A 17500-nucleotide genomic window follows, 5' to 3' on the forward strand; every position below is an offset into this window, starting at 1 on the left:
CCACCACCATAGGATGGGGTATACAAATCTAGTCATTGCATTTGTAACACCCAGAGATATTGTTCAAGGACACCATAGAGTAGATATTCTTGATCGTCTCGACATTCTGGGTCGAAATAGACATGTCCGTCCGTCCGTCTGTCGAAATCACGATAGCCATCCAACGCGTAAAGCTAGCTGCTTGAATTTCTGCACTGATACTCTATATTGAAGTAGGTCGTTGGGGATTGCAAATGGGCCATATCGGTTCCGATTTGGATATAGCTCCCATATAAACCGATCTCCTGATTTGACTTCTTGAGCCCCAGGAAGCCTCAATTTTTTCAGATTTGGCTAAAATTTTGCACATAGTTTTCTATTATGACTCTCAACAACGGAGCCAAGTATGGTCAAAATCGGTCAAGAACCTGATATAGCTCCCATATAAACCGATCTCCCGATTTGACTTCCTGAGACCCTGGAAGCCGCAATTTTAATCCGATTTGGCTGAAATATTGAACATTGTATTCTGTTATGACTCCCAACAATGGAACCTAATATAGTCCAAATCGGTCTATAACCTGATATAGCTCCCATATAAACCGATCTCCCGATTTTACTTTCTGAGACCCTGGAAGCCGCAATTTTTATCCGATTTCGCTGAAATTTTGCATATAGTGTTCTGTTATGACTCTTAACAACTGCGCCAAGTACAGTCCAATTCGATCTATAACCAGATATAGCTCCCATATTTTAGCAGAATCCATGGTGGTGGGTTCCCAATATTCGGCCCGGCCGAACTTAGCACGCTTTTACATGTTTTATTTATTTTAGTTTGTTTTAATTTATTGTATGTTATTCTATTCTATTTCATTTCATTTCATTTCATTTTATTTCATCTCATTTCAATCCAATCCATTTCACTTTATTTCATTCCATTTCATTTCATATCATTTTATTTCACTTCATTCCATTCCACTTCATTTCATTTTATTTCGTTCCATTCTATTCCACTTCATTTCATTTCATTTCGTTCCATTCTATATCACTTCATTTCATTTCATTTCGTTTCATTCTAATACACTTCATTTCATTTTATTTCATTCCATTCCATTTCATTTAATTTATTCATTTCATTGCATGTTTTTTCATTTCATTTTATTCCGTTCTATTTCATATCATTCCATTTCATTTCATTTCATTTCATTTCAATTCATTTCATTTCATTTAATTTTATTTTATTTTATTTTATTTCATTTCATTTCATTTCATTTCATTTCATTTCATTTCATTTCATTTCATTTCATTTCATTTCATTTCATTTCATTTCATTTCATTTCATTTCATTTCATTTCATTCCATTTCATTTCATTTCATTCCATTTCATTTCATATCATTTCATTTCATTCTATTCCAAGTCACTTCATGTCACTTCATTTCGTTCCATTCCATTTCGTTCCATTTCGTTCCATTCCATTCTATTTCGTTCCATTCCATTCCATTTCATATCATTTCACTTCATTCCATTTCATTTTACTTCATTTCATTTTATTTCGCTCCATTCCATTTCACTTCATTTAATTTAATTTTATTTCATTTCATTTCATATTATTTCATTTCATATTATTTCATTTCACTTCATTTAATTTCTTTCCATTTCATTTCATTTCATTCCTTTGCATTCCATTTCATTCCATTCTATTCTATTCCATTCCATTACATTCCATTCCATTCCATTACATTTTATTGTAATTTATTTTATGGTGGCTAGAAAGTCTCATTAGTGAACTGATTTTTATACCCTCCACCATAGGATGGAGATATACTAATTTCGTCATTCTGTTTGTAACACCTCGAAATATGCGTCTAAGAACCCATAAAGTATATTTTTGATAGTCGTGACATTTTAAGTCGAACTAGACATGTCCGTCCATCTGTCTGTCGAAAGCACGCTAACTTCGAAGGAGTAGAGCTGACCGCTTGAAATTTTGCACAAGTACTTGTTATTGGTGTAGGTCGGTTGGGATTGTAAATGGGCCAAATCGGTTCATGTTTTGATATAGCTGCCATATAAACCGATCTTGGGTCTTGACTTCTTGAGCTTTTAGAAGACGGAATTCTTATCCGATTTGACGTGGTGCTTTGGTATCACTTCCAACATTTATGCGAAGTATGGTCCAAATCGGTCCATGTTTTGATATAGCTGCCATATAAACCGATATTGGGTCTTGACTTCTTGAGCCTCTAGAGGGCGCAATTCTTATCCAATTTGACTGTAGTTTTGCACGTGGTGCTTTGGTATCACTTCCAACATTTATGCGAAGTATGGTCCAAATCGGTCTATACCCTGGTATAGCTGCCATATAAACCGATCTGGGATCTTGAGTTCTTGAGCCTCTAGAGAGCGCAATTCTCATCCGATTTGGCACAGATTTTGTACAACGGCTTCTACCATGGCCTTCAACATACGTGTGCAATATGGTCTGAATCGATCTATAGCTTGTTACAGCTCCCATATAAAGCGATCTCCCGATTCTTGAGCTTCTTGAGCCCCGAATCGGACTATAACTTGATATAGCTCCACCTCCTCCACCGTCCATATTCATTATTCTTTGTTTGCCATAGCGGAGGGCATAAAAGATTCGGCCCGGCCGAACTTAGCACACTCTTACTTGTTAATTGTTTATACCTATTTTGGATTAAGCTTGCACTCTCTACAGCTACTTACTTGGACTCACTGCTCTTTGAAAGGTATCCTCAATGCAATTATTTCCACCGCCATCATCTTCCTGCAGTATCTGTGCCTCACATTCAATGGGATAATTTTTATTGGGTTTATATGCCGAAAAAACACTTTCACTCAAGTTCATATTCTCAATGGGTGTCTTTGATTTCTCTTCCCTCTCAAACTGATGGTCATCCTCTAGCCAGCCTTGATTATTTGCCTCATCCACATTTGAAGTTTCATGCACATAATCATTTGAGTTCTCTTCAGGACTTCGCTGAAGGCCATCACCATCTGTATGCGATATTAAGAATTTATTTCCATTTGGTTTTCTCATCAAGTTATTCAAGGGAGTGCCCTTTGAGGGCTTCTTGGAAAATCTGTCGATGCACTGCGATTGATTCATGATTGATGCAGCTCGCTGATAGTTAAAAGCGAAAATTTCATAACTTTTATTCAAATTTCATATTCCAGAGTTGTTGCAATGACTCGCTCATGTTTGCACATGAAGCACTTGCCCGGCAATGGAACCCACGGTCAATATAACTGAAATTTTTATACAAAATTCCTGGGATTGCTGGGGTTGTGTGTTGTTTTCGTTTGTGCTCACTGATAATGAATATTTCATGAGCTAGTAAATGCTGGCAAGCTATGACTGTAAAGAATGTCTTTAGCCAGTTTGTCATGCCAAGTGGACACGAATAAAAACACTTGAAATGTGTGCAAAATTTAAAGGTAAATAAAATGCAACAACTGAGTTGGCCAAAGGGAGCTTTAATCCTTTTTATTGGACGCTGTCTATTTACATATGCAACTGAGTTACAGTGCAAGCAATTACCAGCATGGGTGAAAGATAGGAAGGGTTGTTGAAAGCAGGGGACTATTTGAAATAATTTACAAATAAAAGTGAGTTAAGTTCGAATGGACCGTGGTCGCATTTTGCAATGTCTTTGCATGCATACACAGAAACTAAAAAAAAGGAGTTTGGCAGGGTAAGAAAGTCCTTCTTGTCCAATTTGACCGTATCATAAGAATTGCGCACTCTATAGGCCCAAAATTAGATAAGGTTGGACATATGAGACTAGGTTGGATGGGGATTATACAGGACATATCGTGGCCCATTGTGATTCCTCAATAGCCCTTCTCTCTTCGATCCGGATAGTTAAACGGGCAACGCCAATGATTGCGGCACACTTCACCAATGTACCCTCTCGTACCATTGTGATGGTAGGTTAGGTTAGGTTAGGTTTAAGTGTCAGTCTGCCATCAGACTCACTTAGACGTTTTCGTCCATTTATTGGTACCACAGGAACAGAAGAAGATGCCTTCTAGTTTCTACCGTTGAACCGTCCAAATCGTTAAAAGGCCCAATAAGTTGCGAATGTTCACATCAGCTAAATCCGACAGGTTCTTAAAGAAATGAGAACCTTACGTGGAATATCTTCTAACTGCTAGTGCGGGACACACACACAGAAGGTGATCTCTGGTCTCTCCTTCTTCGATGTCCTCACAGCTTCTGCAAAAGTTGGTGCTGGCAACCTTCAGTCTGTCTGTCTTCGAAAACTTAGCCTACATGTCGCTAGAGGCATACCCACAGATTCCAGTATTCCTGTTATGTGTAGGGTAATTTCTAGTCTCGCAAGCTCATCCGCTTTACATTTCCCCGGGCACAGGCCCGGCACCCAAATTGCAAATTTTGCCAATGAACATTCCACTAAGGAACAGGGGCAAACTTCTCACATATCAATGAGTGCAGTTCGATTCAAGTTGAAGCTCAATGATAAGGGGTCTCCCTTTTATAGCCGAGTCCGAACGGTGTGCCGCAGTGCGACACCTCTTTGGAGAGAAGTTTTACATGGCATAGTACCTCACAAATATTGCCAGCATTAGGAGGGGAAAACCACCGCTGAAAAAAAAAAATTTTTTTTTCTGATGGTCTCGCCAGGATTCGAACCCAAGCGTTCAGCGTCATAAGCTGACATGCTAACCTCTGCGCTACGGTGGTTGCCACCCAGAACAGGTAAATTTTGAACTGTTCAGCCATCTCGTTGAGAGATCTGTGACAGTCGAGGGCGGTTTTTGTGTTCAGAAATACTTTCTCCAGGGATTTAATGGCTGCCTGGCTGTCGGAGAAGATATTTATGCCAATCGTCGTTGTAACATTATATCGTAGCCACTTCCACCACTTCCTATATTGCAATGATCTCTGCTTCATACACACTGCAGTGGTCGGGTAACCTTTTCGATATGACCAGTTCTAGGTCTTTAGAACGACCCATCTGGTCGTTTAATTTGGAACCAACCGTATAGAAGTCAATGTAACTTCTGTTACAAGGAATATCTAAACTATACCACCACAGTAATTTTTATCGAAAAATGGCTCAGGTAGGGTGTAATCCACACTGCCTGGAACATCGAATATTTTATCAAGGGTAACACAGTGTCCGTAGCCGCCACATGACCAATATGAAGGCTCCCCTAAACTCACGGCAGTGGTTGCAGCAATTTTTCTAGCCACAATGTCCAGAGGCATAGGTTAAGTTAGGTAAGGTTGAAAAGAGGGTGCAGATATTAATCCGCCCCATGCAACTATGGGCATACACCTTAGCCAGTAATCGGCTAGTGGTGCGCTCTAAAAGCTATACAGTATCCTCTAAAAAGAAAATTTTAAGTTAGGAATACTGTGCTACTTACAAAATCCTTAATTGCTTTCAATACCACTCCCCTAAGTTGGCTTATGTTTGGTATTGTGTCTCCACCTAAGTGCCGGTAACTGTTAGACGCGAATGCCGGGCAATGACAAAGGAAATGCTTCAACGTCTCATTATCTTCCCCGCATGCCCTACACATGCTATCACTTCCCGTACCGATTTTACATAAGAGAGCTTGTAGTCCTATGTGTCCAATTATGATACCAACAACAATACTGACCTCCTTTTTACTTCCTTTCAGTAGTAGCCTCGTCTTTTCACGATCTGGATCCCCCCCATAGGATTTTAGCCGACCTACCGACCGTTTCTCTGTTCCACAATGTTGCATTCGTCCCCCACTCCCTTAACTCGGATTGCGTCGACCCGAAAGGCTTTGGGTTGACCAAGTTTATTGACGGCACTCCTTTGGCCTTCACCACCAAATCATCTGCCCTTTCATTTCCCCTTACTCCGTTATTGTCCGGCACCCAAACGATGCGGATTTTCCCATCCTCAGAGAAGGCGTTAATCTCCTTCTAACACTGCAAAACTGTTCGTGACCATACCGCCCTGGTTGTTATTGCCCTTATGGCAATTTTACTGTAAAATCGGTAAAGATGTTCCCACTCGACGTCCTCAAGTTAGCACCACACCGCTTCTCGCATTCCGTGATCGCCCGCATCTCCGCCTGCAGAACCGTATTATGATCAGGCAGTCTAAACAAGTAAAAAGGCGTTAAGTTCGGCCGGGCCGAACTTTGGATACCCACCACCTCTGGTATATGTGTAAAATACCTTCCATCAAAATTCGGTGAAAATTTCATACCTTATACTCATACCGATCTGAACTATATACGACGCGGATGTCGAAAAGCCGAACATAAGTCACTGTGTCAAATTTCAGTGAAATCGGATTATAAATGCGCCTTTTATGGGGCCAAGACTTTAAATCGAGATATCGGTCTACATGGCAGCTATATCCAAATCTGGACCGACACTAAGCACTGTCCCAAATTTCGGCGAAATCGGACAATAAATGCCTCTTTAATGGGCCCTAAACCTTAAATCCAGAGATCGGTCTATATGCCAGCTATATTCAAATCTGGACTGATCTGGGCAAAATTGAAGAAGGACGTCGAAGAGCCTAACCAAACTCACTGTCTCAAATTTCAGCGACTTCGGACAATAAATGCGTCTTTTATGGCCCCAAAACCTAAAACCTAGATATCGGTCTATATGTCAGCTATATCCAAATCTGGACCGATATGTGCGATATTGCAGAAGTATGTCAAGGGGCTTAACCTAACTCACTGTTCCAAATTTCGGGGACATCGGGCAATAAATGAGCATTTTATGGGCCCAAAACATTAAATCGAGAGATCGGTCTATATGGCAGCTATATCCAAATTTGAACCGATCTGGACCAAATTGAAGAAATATGTCAGAGGGCCTAACACATCTCACTGTCCCAAATTTCAGCAAAATCGGATAATGAATGTGGCTATTATAGGCCTTACACCATAAATCGGAGGATCGATCTATATGGCAGCTATATCCAAATCTGGACCGATCTGAGCCAAATTAACGAAGGATGTCGATAGGCCTTACACAATTCACTGCCCCGAATTTCATCAAAATCGGATAATAAATGTGGCTTTTGTGGGCCTAAGACCCTAAACCGGAGAATCGGTCTATATGGCAGCTATATCCAAATCTGAACCGATCTGGACCAAATTAAAGAAACATGTCAAAGGGCCTAAGACAACTCACTGTCCCAAATTTCAGCGAAATCGGACCATAAATTTGGCTTTTATGGGCCTTAGACCCTAAATCGGAGGATCGGTCTATATGGCAGCTATATCCAAATCTAGACCGATCTGAGCCAAATTGACGGAGGATGTCGAAGGGCCTAACACAACTCTCTGTCCCAAATTTCAGCAAAATCGGATAATAAATGTGGCTTTTATGGGCCTAAGACCCTAAATCGGCGGATCGGTCTATATGGGGGCTATATGAAGATATAGTCCGATATAGCCCATCTTCGAACTTAACCTGCTTATGGACAAAAAAAGAATCTGTGCAAAATTTCAGCTCAATATCTCTATTTTTAAAGAATGTAGCGTGATTTCAACAGACAGACGGACAGACGGATAGACGGACGGACATGGCTAGATCGTCTTAGATTTTTACGCTGATCAAGAATATATATACTTTATAGGGTCGGAAATGGATATTTCGATGTGTTGCAAACGGAATGACAAAATGAATATACCCCCATCCTTCGGTGGTGGGTATAAAAAGATCTGTCCCTGGGTTCTCAATGTAAACCCCCAAGCCCACTCTGTCCTCTAGCTTTGATCCATCCGTGTAACATGATCTTCCATATGGCAATACTAGGGGTCAATCCAAGACTGTGCCGATGGCAGCAGTGCCTCGCACTCGACTTCAAGGTTCATCTCAGGTATCCGATCGGAAACCTCTCCATTTTCTTCCAGGTTTCCTATCGTCGCCTTGATTATACCGCAATGGTATGAACTGCTTCTATCCTCACTCCATTCTCCCATCGCCTTAAGTCTCATAGCCGCAGTGGCTGCCTCACACTTAATCTGTATGTCAATGGGTTGCATATCTAGAATAGTCTTCAGTGCGCTAGTGGGCGTGATCCTCATCGCTCCGCCCATGCCAAGACAACATGTTCTCTGAACCTGTTGTATGGTCTTTATGTTGCACTATTTCTCCATAGCAGTCCACCAAACTAATGAGGCGTAAGTAAGTATTGGTCTAATAACGCTCCTGTAGAGCCAATGGACTATCCTCGGATTCAGGCCCCATTTCGAGCCTACAGTTCAACTACATAGCCCAGAGGCATACGATGTAGCATTCAATTCAGTGCATTAGATGGTGTCCTCCTCAGTGCGGCTGTGATGCACAGACAACCCATCCTTTGGATCCGGTTAAGTATTGAGCAGTAGGTGGACTTTTGAAGTGCCGTCCACCAGACCACAATACCATATAGCATTATAGGTCTGACAACTGCAGTATATACCCAATGCATGACACGCGGTCTACACCCCCAACTTTTGGGGGGTGTATAAAAAAATTGTTGTAATTCCAGTAACATTCATCTTAGACCCCATAAAGTATATATATTCTTGATCGTCGTGACATTTTATGTCGATCTAGCCATGTCCGTCCGTCCGTTCGTCTGTCTGTCGAAAGCACGCTAACTTTCGAAGTGTAGGTCGGTTGGGATTGTAAATGGGCCATATCGGTCCATGTTTTGATATAGCTGCCATATAAACCGATCTTGGGTCTTGACTTCTTGGGTCTCTAGAGGGCGCAATTCTTATCGGATTGGAATGAAATTTTGCACGACGTATTTTGTTATGATATCCAATAACTGTGCCAAGTATGGTTTAAATCGGTCCATAACCTGATATAGCTGCCATATAAACCGATCTTGGGTCTTGAAGCCCTAGACTGCGCAATTCCTATCCGATTTGAATGAAATTTTGCACATAGTGTTTTGTTATGATATCCAAGAACTATGCTAAGTATGGTTCAAATCGGATCATAACCTGATATAGCTGTCTATAGACCGATCTTGGGTCTTGACTTCTTGAGCCTCTAGAGTGCGCAATTCTTATCCGATTGGAATGAAATTTTGCACGACGTGTTTTGTTATGATTTCCAACAATTGTCCCAAGTATGGTTCAAATCGGTCCATAACCTGATATAGCTTTCATTTAAACCGTTCTTGTGGCTTGACTTCTTTAGCCTCTAGAGGGCGCAATTCTTATCCGAATTGAATAAATTTTGCACCAAGTATTTTGTTATGATATCCAACAACTGTGCCAAGTATGGTTCAAATCGGTTTATAACTTGACTCCTGAGCTTCCAGATGACGCAATTTCTATACGATTTGATGAAATTTAGCATGACGTATTTAATTCTTACTTTCAACAAGTGTATCAAAAAAGGTTCAAATCGGTTCATAACCTGATATAGCTGCCATGTAAACCGATCTGGGATCTTGACTTCTTGAGCCTCTAGAGGTCGCAATTATTATCCGATTTGCCTGAAATGTTGTACGACGGATCCTCTCATGACCATAGCCTGATACAGCTCCCATATAAATCGATCTCTCTATTCTGTATAGGTAATTATTGTATGACATATGTGTGCTTTTCGCCCCATATTTAGCAATATTGCTTGTTTAAGTCGCCATTTAGTCGGCAATGATTATCATCGCTGACTAAATCATTTTTCGGTAAAGCAGTGGTTTTCTATCGAGCTATTATCGTAGATAATAAATTCCAAAGATTAGCAGTCGTTATAGTGTATGAGTTTCTCCATGTTGAAATGGCAGAGTATGCTGAATACTTTTCACATTCTCAAATGAAATTTGGACATAATTATAAACCAATGCTGCCAATCGCGCAAAACTTAACTCTTACAAAATCAACCTTTATATACTACTGTAAAGGCACGCAGATCGACATTTTGGAATCTCTAGATAAGTATCTCCTAACCTATGGTGGTGGGTACAAAAAAAAATTGCATTTGGCAGTAAAGGAGAATGAAAAATTTGTATTTATTCCCCTTTACTGCCAAACCTACTTCATCAGATTTCTCTCGATTGTTCCAAGGATGCAGCTACTTTTTGCTTACATAAACCCAAGATGATATCATTGGCTGTTTGCATTTAGAAAAACAAATAGGTGGTTCACCACATTTGACAGATTGTGGAAAATTCTTATCTAAATATCTTGTCTCAATTTTTAACATCTAATTTATATTCAAATTATATGTCAATTGTTAAATGAGAAACTTCTTTTCTTAAATCATTTCATTTTCCAAAAGATAAGAAAATATTTCCCAACCACAGCTAAAAGTTGACAATATTTCACTTGATTGTATTTGAATATATGCAAATAAATGTCTTATCAAAATCGGGGCTTCCCTAACACAAGATATTTTAGCTTGCAACCGAACTTAACCTTTCAAAAAGTAATTCACATAGATTGTCTAACAAAGTAGACCACTACATGTTTTTGTTCTATAAAATTAGATAACTTCCATACATGCTTACATACCATCGTAGTAGATGACTTGCATCTGTGTAAGCAAATAAATCCTTTACAACAAAGAATTTAATGTCCTTCCAATAGCAGCAGCACCATGTCAAAGTACTACAACAATGCCAACAAAGAGGAGAAACAAATTTCTATCCCTTTGATTTATTGTTGGATGGCCATACCCAAGTGCGACATATCGTCGAAAATATCAGCAAGGTTTCAAATTCCCATTCAAACGTAGTGAGCCAACAACTGTTAGTTAGAGTTGCCATTTTAAGGCCTATGAATATGAAAAAACAAACTTTACATGTAACTAGCCGAACCGGGCTGGCTCCGCTGCGCCTTCTTTAACTCTCTAATATCTTTTTAGGACAGGGACACTTCGCCCTGAATGCGGATATCGAATTCGTGCCACTGTAGCTTATGACGCTGAGCGCGTTCGAGAACATCGGACAAAGCGGTGTTTATCCCCTCTTAATGTTGGCGACATTTACGAAATACAATGCCATGCATGGTCATTTAAAAAATTTTCCCGAAGTAGGTGTCGCACTGCGGGACGCCGTTCGTACTAGGCTATAAAAAAAAGTTCCCTTATCATTGAGTTTAAACTTGAATCGGAAATCACTCATTGATATGTGAGAATTTGCCCCTTCTCGGTTCCTGGTGGTAATGTTCTTCCTTCGGGTAATGTGCTCATTAGGGGAGGGATGGCACCTCAGCCATTCGACTCCAATATGGATACAAAATTTATGCTGCACCTCCAAATTCCTTTAATTTGAAATATGAACCGTTTGGAGGGTGTTTTGGGGCTGGGGCGGCCACCGGCACTTTGCACTGAAAATAGATATCAAATTCGTTCTTTATTCCCAACGGAAATGAAGTTCAATTTAGGGGGTGCTTTAGGGCGGACACCAAAACACTTGGCTCCAAAATTGGATATCAAATTCGTATTCTACTCTCAAATACCTTTCATTTGAGTCCCATATTGTCATAATGGGTCAAATAATCCATTTGACGTATCTTTAGGAGGAAAAGCGCCAACTAGACTTCAACACTAATTTTAATGTCGTATTCGTAATCCACTCCCTAATACTTTTCATTTGAGTCCCATATAGCCATGGTCGGCTAATATCCCCATTTGGGCGAATTTGGGGGTGGGCGACCTCCCATTACTTGGGACTAATGTTTTATGACATATTTGTAATCTTCTATCTAATACTTTTCATTTGAGTCCCATATTGACATGAACTTCGAATATATCTGTTTAGAGGCGTTTTGGGGTTGGGGGGTACTTGGACCCAAATTTTAATACCATATTCGTTTTCTGGTCTTCAATACCTTTCATTTAAAAACTTTATGATGCCCATCGGTCCACTTTCGGATATGGGTGGGGGAGGGTCCGCCCCCACCCGATATCTAAAAATTATATAGCGTATGTTTCCTTCCAGACAAACGTACACAATCAAAAAATTTTAAGAAAATCGGTTCAGCCATATATCATAAAGTCATAATGGGTCTAATGGCGTTTTTGAGGGGTGGCGTGACCCCCTATACCTCGATCTAATTTTGTATGTCAGATTCGAAATCTACTCCCGAATATCTTTCATTTGAGCCCCATATTGAAATTATCGTTTAATATGTCTGTTTGGGGGAGTTTTGGGGTTGGGGCGGCCCGATGGGTGTTTAGACTCAAATTTTAATACCATTTTCGTTTTCTACTCTCCAAAACCTTTCATTTGATACCTATATTATCCGGATCGATCCACTTTTGATTTTGGGTTTGGTTTTTGGCATAGGAGGGTGGGTCCGCCCTCCTTCCTATACCGATCATTTATATAGCCTTTTTTTCCTTCCAGACCAACCTACACAATACGCGAACATTTCGAGAAAATCGGTTCTGCCATTTTTCAGTCTATACGGAACAAACAAACCGAGTCCCATATATCCGTTATTGGCTAATGTGCCCATTTTGGATGTTTTTGTGGGGGTGGAGTGACCCCCCTATACTTCGACATGAATTTGTATGCCAGATTCGTTATCTACTCCCGCATATTTTTCATTTGATACCCATATAGTCTTTATCGGTACATTTTTGATTTTGGGTGGTGTTTTTGGAGTAACGATGGAGAATCCGCCCCCCTCCTTTATCAATAAACTATAAAGCCTATTCCTACTTCCTGACCAAATTTGTAATCTACTCCCGAATACCTTTCATTTGAGTCCCATATTGTCATGATCGTCAAATAAACCTATTTTAAGGAGTTTTGGGGCTGAGGCACCCCAGTTACTTGGACCCAACTTTTATTATGAAACTCGCACTTTACTCTTGAATACATTTTATTTGAATCCCATACTGTCCCGATCGATAAGGGGAAGAATTAAATTATATAGGAAATAAAAGTAAAAGCGTGCGAAGTTCGGCCGGGCCGAAACTTGGGTACCCACCACCATGGATTCGCCCAAAATATGGGAGCTATATCATGTTATAGACCGATTTGAACCGTACTTAGCACAGTCGTTGAAAGTCATAACGGAATACTATGTGCAAAATTTCAGCCAAATTGGATGAAAATTGTGGCTCCAGGCTCTCAAGAAGTGAAATCGGGAGATCGGTTTATATGGGAGCTTTATCAGGTTCTTGACCACTTGACCGGACCGTTGTTGGAAGTCGTAATAGAACACAGCATGTAAAATGTCAGCCAAATCGGACAAACATTGCGACTTGCAGGGGATCAAGAAGTCAAATCGGGATATCGGTTTATATGGGAGCTATATCCAAATCTGACCAAACCGATATGGCTCATTTGCAATCCCCAACGACCTGCATCATTTCAATTTCAAGCGGCTAGCTTTACGCGTTCGACCGCTATCGTGATTTCGACAGACGGACATGGCTAGATCGACTCAGAACGTCGAGACGATCAAGAATGTATATATATATATATATATATATATATATATATATATATATATATATATTGTTGTAGGTCATTGATGATAGCAAATGGGCCATATACTTTCAGATTTAGATATATCCAATTTCTGATTGCCAATTTTCACTTACAATATAACATCGATTAAATTTTCTTTTCTTTTTAATGGCAACCCTGTAAGCATCCCACAATATATTAGCTCCCACATGGATGTCCTTATAGTTTCATAAAATGTTTCCACACCAATGAAATATGTATTGATGCAGCCGCAAGTACACTTTCGTTTTAGTACTAAAGTAATCCTCAAAAGTTCATAAAATAACAATTTGTCCCAAGAAAATGGGAATGGAAAAGGCACACAAAAAAGATGTTTGTGCTGCAATTTCTCTGATAACTACAGAGATAACTCTCAAGACACCGCATGTTAACATTGAAAGAAAGAACGATAAACTAGACAATTTTGGAAGACGCCAGCAAATTGGTGATGTGTAAAAAATTGCAAATAAATTAGTTTTAGTAGTGCCAACAACCACATATAAAAGGATCTCACCACACCGCACTCACACACACACACACAACACCCTGAGTGGGGTTATAAATTCAAATGCTAAATGGGTGGAAACAGAAATGGTTATTAACTCAAAAGAGTTGGTTATTTGTGTGTGTCACGAATGGTAAGCAAAGCAATTGATGTGCAGAAATATTGGGGTGGATGCTATGTGAGGGTGGATGGAAAACATGAAAAATTCATTCAGACTGTGCAACTCGGGTAATAAATGCTAAAATCGGGAGGTCAGTCTATAATGGAGCTGTATTAAAATAAAATCCTATCTAAACCACGACCTTATCATCACTCAATGTGCCAAATTTCGACGAAATTGGCTAATTAATGCCGCTGCTATGGGTCTTAGACTTTAAATAGAGAGCTCGGTCTATATGGAGGCTATATTTATATAACCCCATCCTTCGGTGGTGGGTATAAAAATACCTTGAGTTAAAACAAATATGAATAAATAAAAGCATGCCAGGTTCAGCCGGGGCGAATCTTATATACCCTCCACCATGGATCGCATTTGTCGAGTTCTTTTCCCGGCATCTCAGGCAAAAAAAGGATAAAAGAAAAGATTTGCTCTGCTATTAGAGCCAGATCGGTTTATATGGCAGCTATATCAGGCTATTGACCAATTTGAACCTAATAAAGCACAGTTGTTGAAAGTCGTAACAAAACACGTCGTGCAAAATTTCATTCCAATCGGATAAGTATTGCGCCCTCTAGAGGCTCAAGAAGTCAAGGCCCAAGATCGGTTTATATGGCATCTATATCAGGTTATGGACCGATTTGAACCATGCTTGGCATAATTTTTGGATACCATAACAAAATACGTCGTGCAAAAATTCATTCCAATCAGATAAGAATTGCGCCCTCTAGAGGCTCAAGAAGTCAAGACCCAAGATCGGTTTATATGGCATCTATATCAGGTTATGGACCGATTTGAACCATGCTTGGCATAATTTTTGGATATCATAACAAAATACGTCGTGCAAAAATTCATTCCAATCGGATAAGTATTGCGCCCTCTAGAGGCTCAATAAGTAAGACCCAAGATCGGTTTATATGGTAACTATATCAGGTTATTGACTGATTTTAACCTTATTTAGCACAATTGTTGAAAGTCATAACAAAACACGTCGTGCAAAATTTCATTCCAATCGGATAAGTATTGCGCCCTCTAGAGGCTATAGAAGTCAAGGCCCAAGACCGGTTTATATGGCAGCTATATGAAAACATGGACCGATAGGGCCCATTTACAATCCCAACCAACCTACACTAATAAGAAGTATTTGTGCAAAATTTCAAGCGGCTAGCTTTACTCCTTCGAAAGTTAGCGTGCTTTCGACAGACAGAGAGACGGACGGACAGACGGACGGACATGGCTAGTTCGACTTAAAATGTCACGACGATCAAAAATATATATACTTTATGGGTTCTTAGACGCATATTTCGAGGTGTTACAAACAGAATAACGAAATTAGTATACCCCATCCTATCCTATGCACGTAGTGTTTTGATACCACTTCCAACAACTGCGGTTCAAATCGATCCATAACCTGATATAGCTGCCATTTAAACCCTCCAGAGGGCGTAATTATTTTCCGATTTTATTGAAATTTTGCACGTACTGTTCTCGTATCACTTCCAACAACTATGCAAAGTATAGTTTACGTCGGTCCATGTTTTGATATAGCTGCCATATAAACCGATCCGGGGTCTTGACTTCTTGAGCCTCTAGAGGGCGCAATTCTCATCCGATTTTATTGAAATTTTGCACTTAGTGTTTTGGTAGCACTTCCAACAACTACGCAAAGTATAGTTAAAATCGGTCCATGTTTTGATATAGCTGCTATATAAACCGATCTTGGGTCTTGACTTCTAGAGCCTCTAGAGGGTGCAATTCTTATCCGATATAATGGAAATTTTGCACGTAGTGTTTTGGTATCACTTCCAACAACGACACTAAGTATGATTTAACTCGGACCATGTTTTGATATAGCTGCCATATATACCGATCTTGGGTCTTGACTTCTTGAGCCTCTAGAGGGCGCAATTCTCGTCCGATTTTATTGAAATTTTGCACGTAGTGTTTTGGTAGCACTTCCAACAACTAAACTAAGTATGATTTAACTCGGACCATGTTTTGATATAGCTGCCATATATACCGATCTTGTATCTTGACTTCTCGAGCCTCTTGCGGGCGCAATTCTGGTCCGATTTTAATTAAATTTTGTACGTAGTCTTTTGGTAGCACTATTAACAAATGTGTTAAGTATGATTCAAATCGGTTCATAATCTGGTATAGCTGTCATATAAACCGATCTTGGAGCTTGACTTCTTGAGCCAATAGAGCCGGCAATTCTCATCCGATTTGGCCGAAATTTTGCATGAGGTTTTTTATTATGACTTCCAACAACTGTGCTTAGTATGGCGCAAATCGGTATAGAACCTGATATAGCTGCCATATAAACCGATCTGTGATCTTGACTTTTTGAACCTCCAGAGGGCGCAATTCTCATCCGATTTGGCAGAAATTTTGTGCAACGGCTTCTCTAATGACCTTCAATATACGTGTCAAATATGGTCTGAATCGGTCAATAGCTTGATACAGCTCCCATATAAACCTATCTGCCGATTTTGCTTCTTGAGCCCTTACACGACGCAATTCTTATCCGAATGAACTGAAATATTACACAATGACTTCTACAATGTTCAGCATTCATTTATGGTCCGAATCAGACTAAAACTTGATATAGCTCCAATATCATAACAGTTCTTATTCAATATTCTATGTTTGTCTAAAAAGGTGATACCGAGCATAGAACTCGACAAATGCGATCAATGGTGGAGGGTATATAAGATTCGGCCCGGCCGAACTTAGCACGCTCCTAATTGTTTTATGTTGAAAGCTAGTGCTGCTTACTATCATGTTTTTTGCCGCGGCAAAGTCTAGTCAAGCCTCAGTCATGAAGGCTAAATTCTCCGACTGTTGGACCAATGATATTTTCCTTCCCTTACTTGGCATTAAATCTTCCAACGCGATTTTAATACAATGGGCGGGGAAGAGGTCATATTTCCTCACTCTGCGTTAGCAGAAAATATCTTTGGCAAATTGCAAATTTTGCCCATGAACATTCCACTAAGGAACAGGGGCATACTTCTCACTTATCAATGAGTGCAGTCCGATTTAAGTTTTTTAAGCCCAATGATAAGGGGTTGCCCTTTTATAGCCGAGTCCGAATGCCGTGCCGCAGTACGACACCTCTTTGGAGAGAAGTTTTACAAGGCATAGTAGTAGCTCAGAAATGTTGCCAGCATTAGGAGGGGAAAACCACCGCCGAAAATTTTGCCTGATGGTCTCGCCAGGATTCGAACCCAGGCGTTCAGCGTCATAGGCGGGCATGCTAACCTCTGCACTATGGCAAAATATCTTTTGATTGCCTTCCGACGGGACGTGGTTACAAATAAGGCTGATGTTGAAGAATTTGGCCTTTATGCGGATTATGGCTTGAAACGCACAAAACACATATCAATAACAATGTG

The 17500-nt window shown here is 40.0% G+C and overlaps 1 protein-coding gene across 2 annotated transcripts in view; it reads right to left on the minus strand.

The window, feature by feature from the left end:
* LOC106094732 (gustatory receptor for sugar taste 64a) overlaps window positions 1-3218 on the minus strand; it is a 13765-nt gene extending 10547 nt beyond the window's left edge. For both annotated transcript variants that reach the window (XM_059370985.1, XM_059370984.1), the window contains exon 1: window positions 2708-3218. In XM_059370985.1, the coding sequence (XP_059226968.1) occupies window positions 2708-3110 (403 nt within the window). In that variant the 5' untranslated portion in view covers window positions 3111-3218. The remainder of the gene's footprint in view (window positions 1-2707) is intronic.
* Between the last annotated feature and the right edge of the window lie 14282 nt (window positions 3219-17500).

This window comes from Stomoxys calcitrans, chromosome 1, assembly GCF_963082655.1.
Source record: "Stomoxys calcitrans chromosome 1, idStoCalc2.1, whole genome shotgun sequence".
NCBI classification, from domain to species: Eukaryota; Metazoa; Arthropoda; class Insecta; order Diptera; family Muscidae; genus Stomoxys; species Stomoxys calcitrans.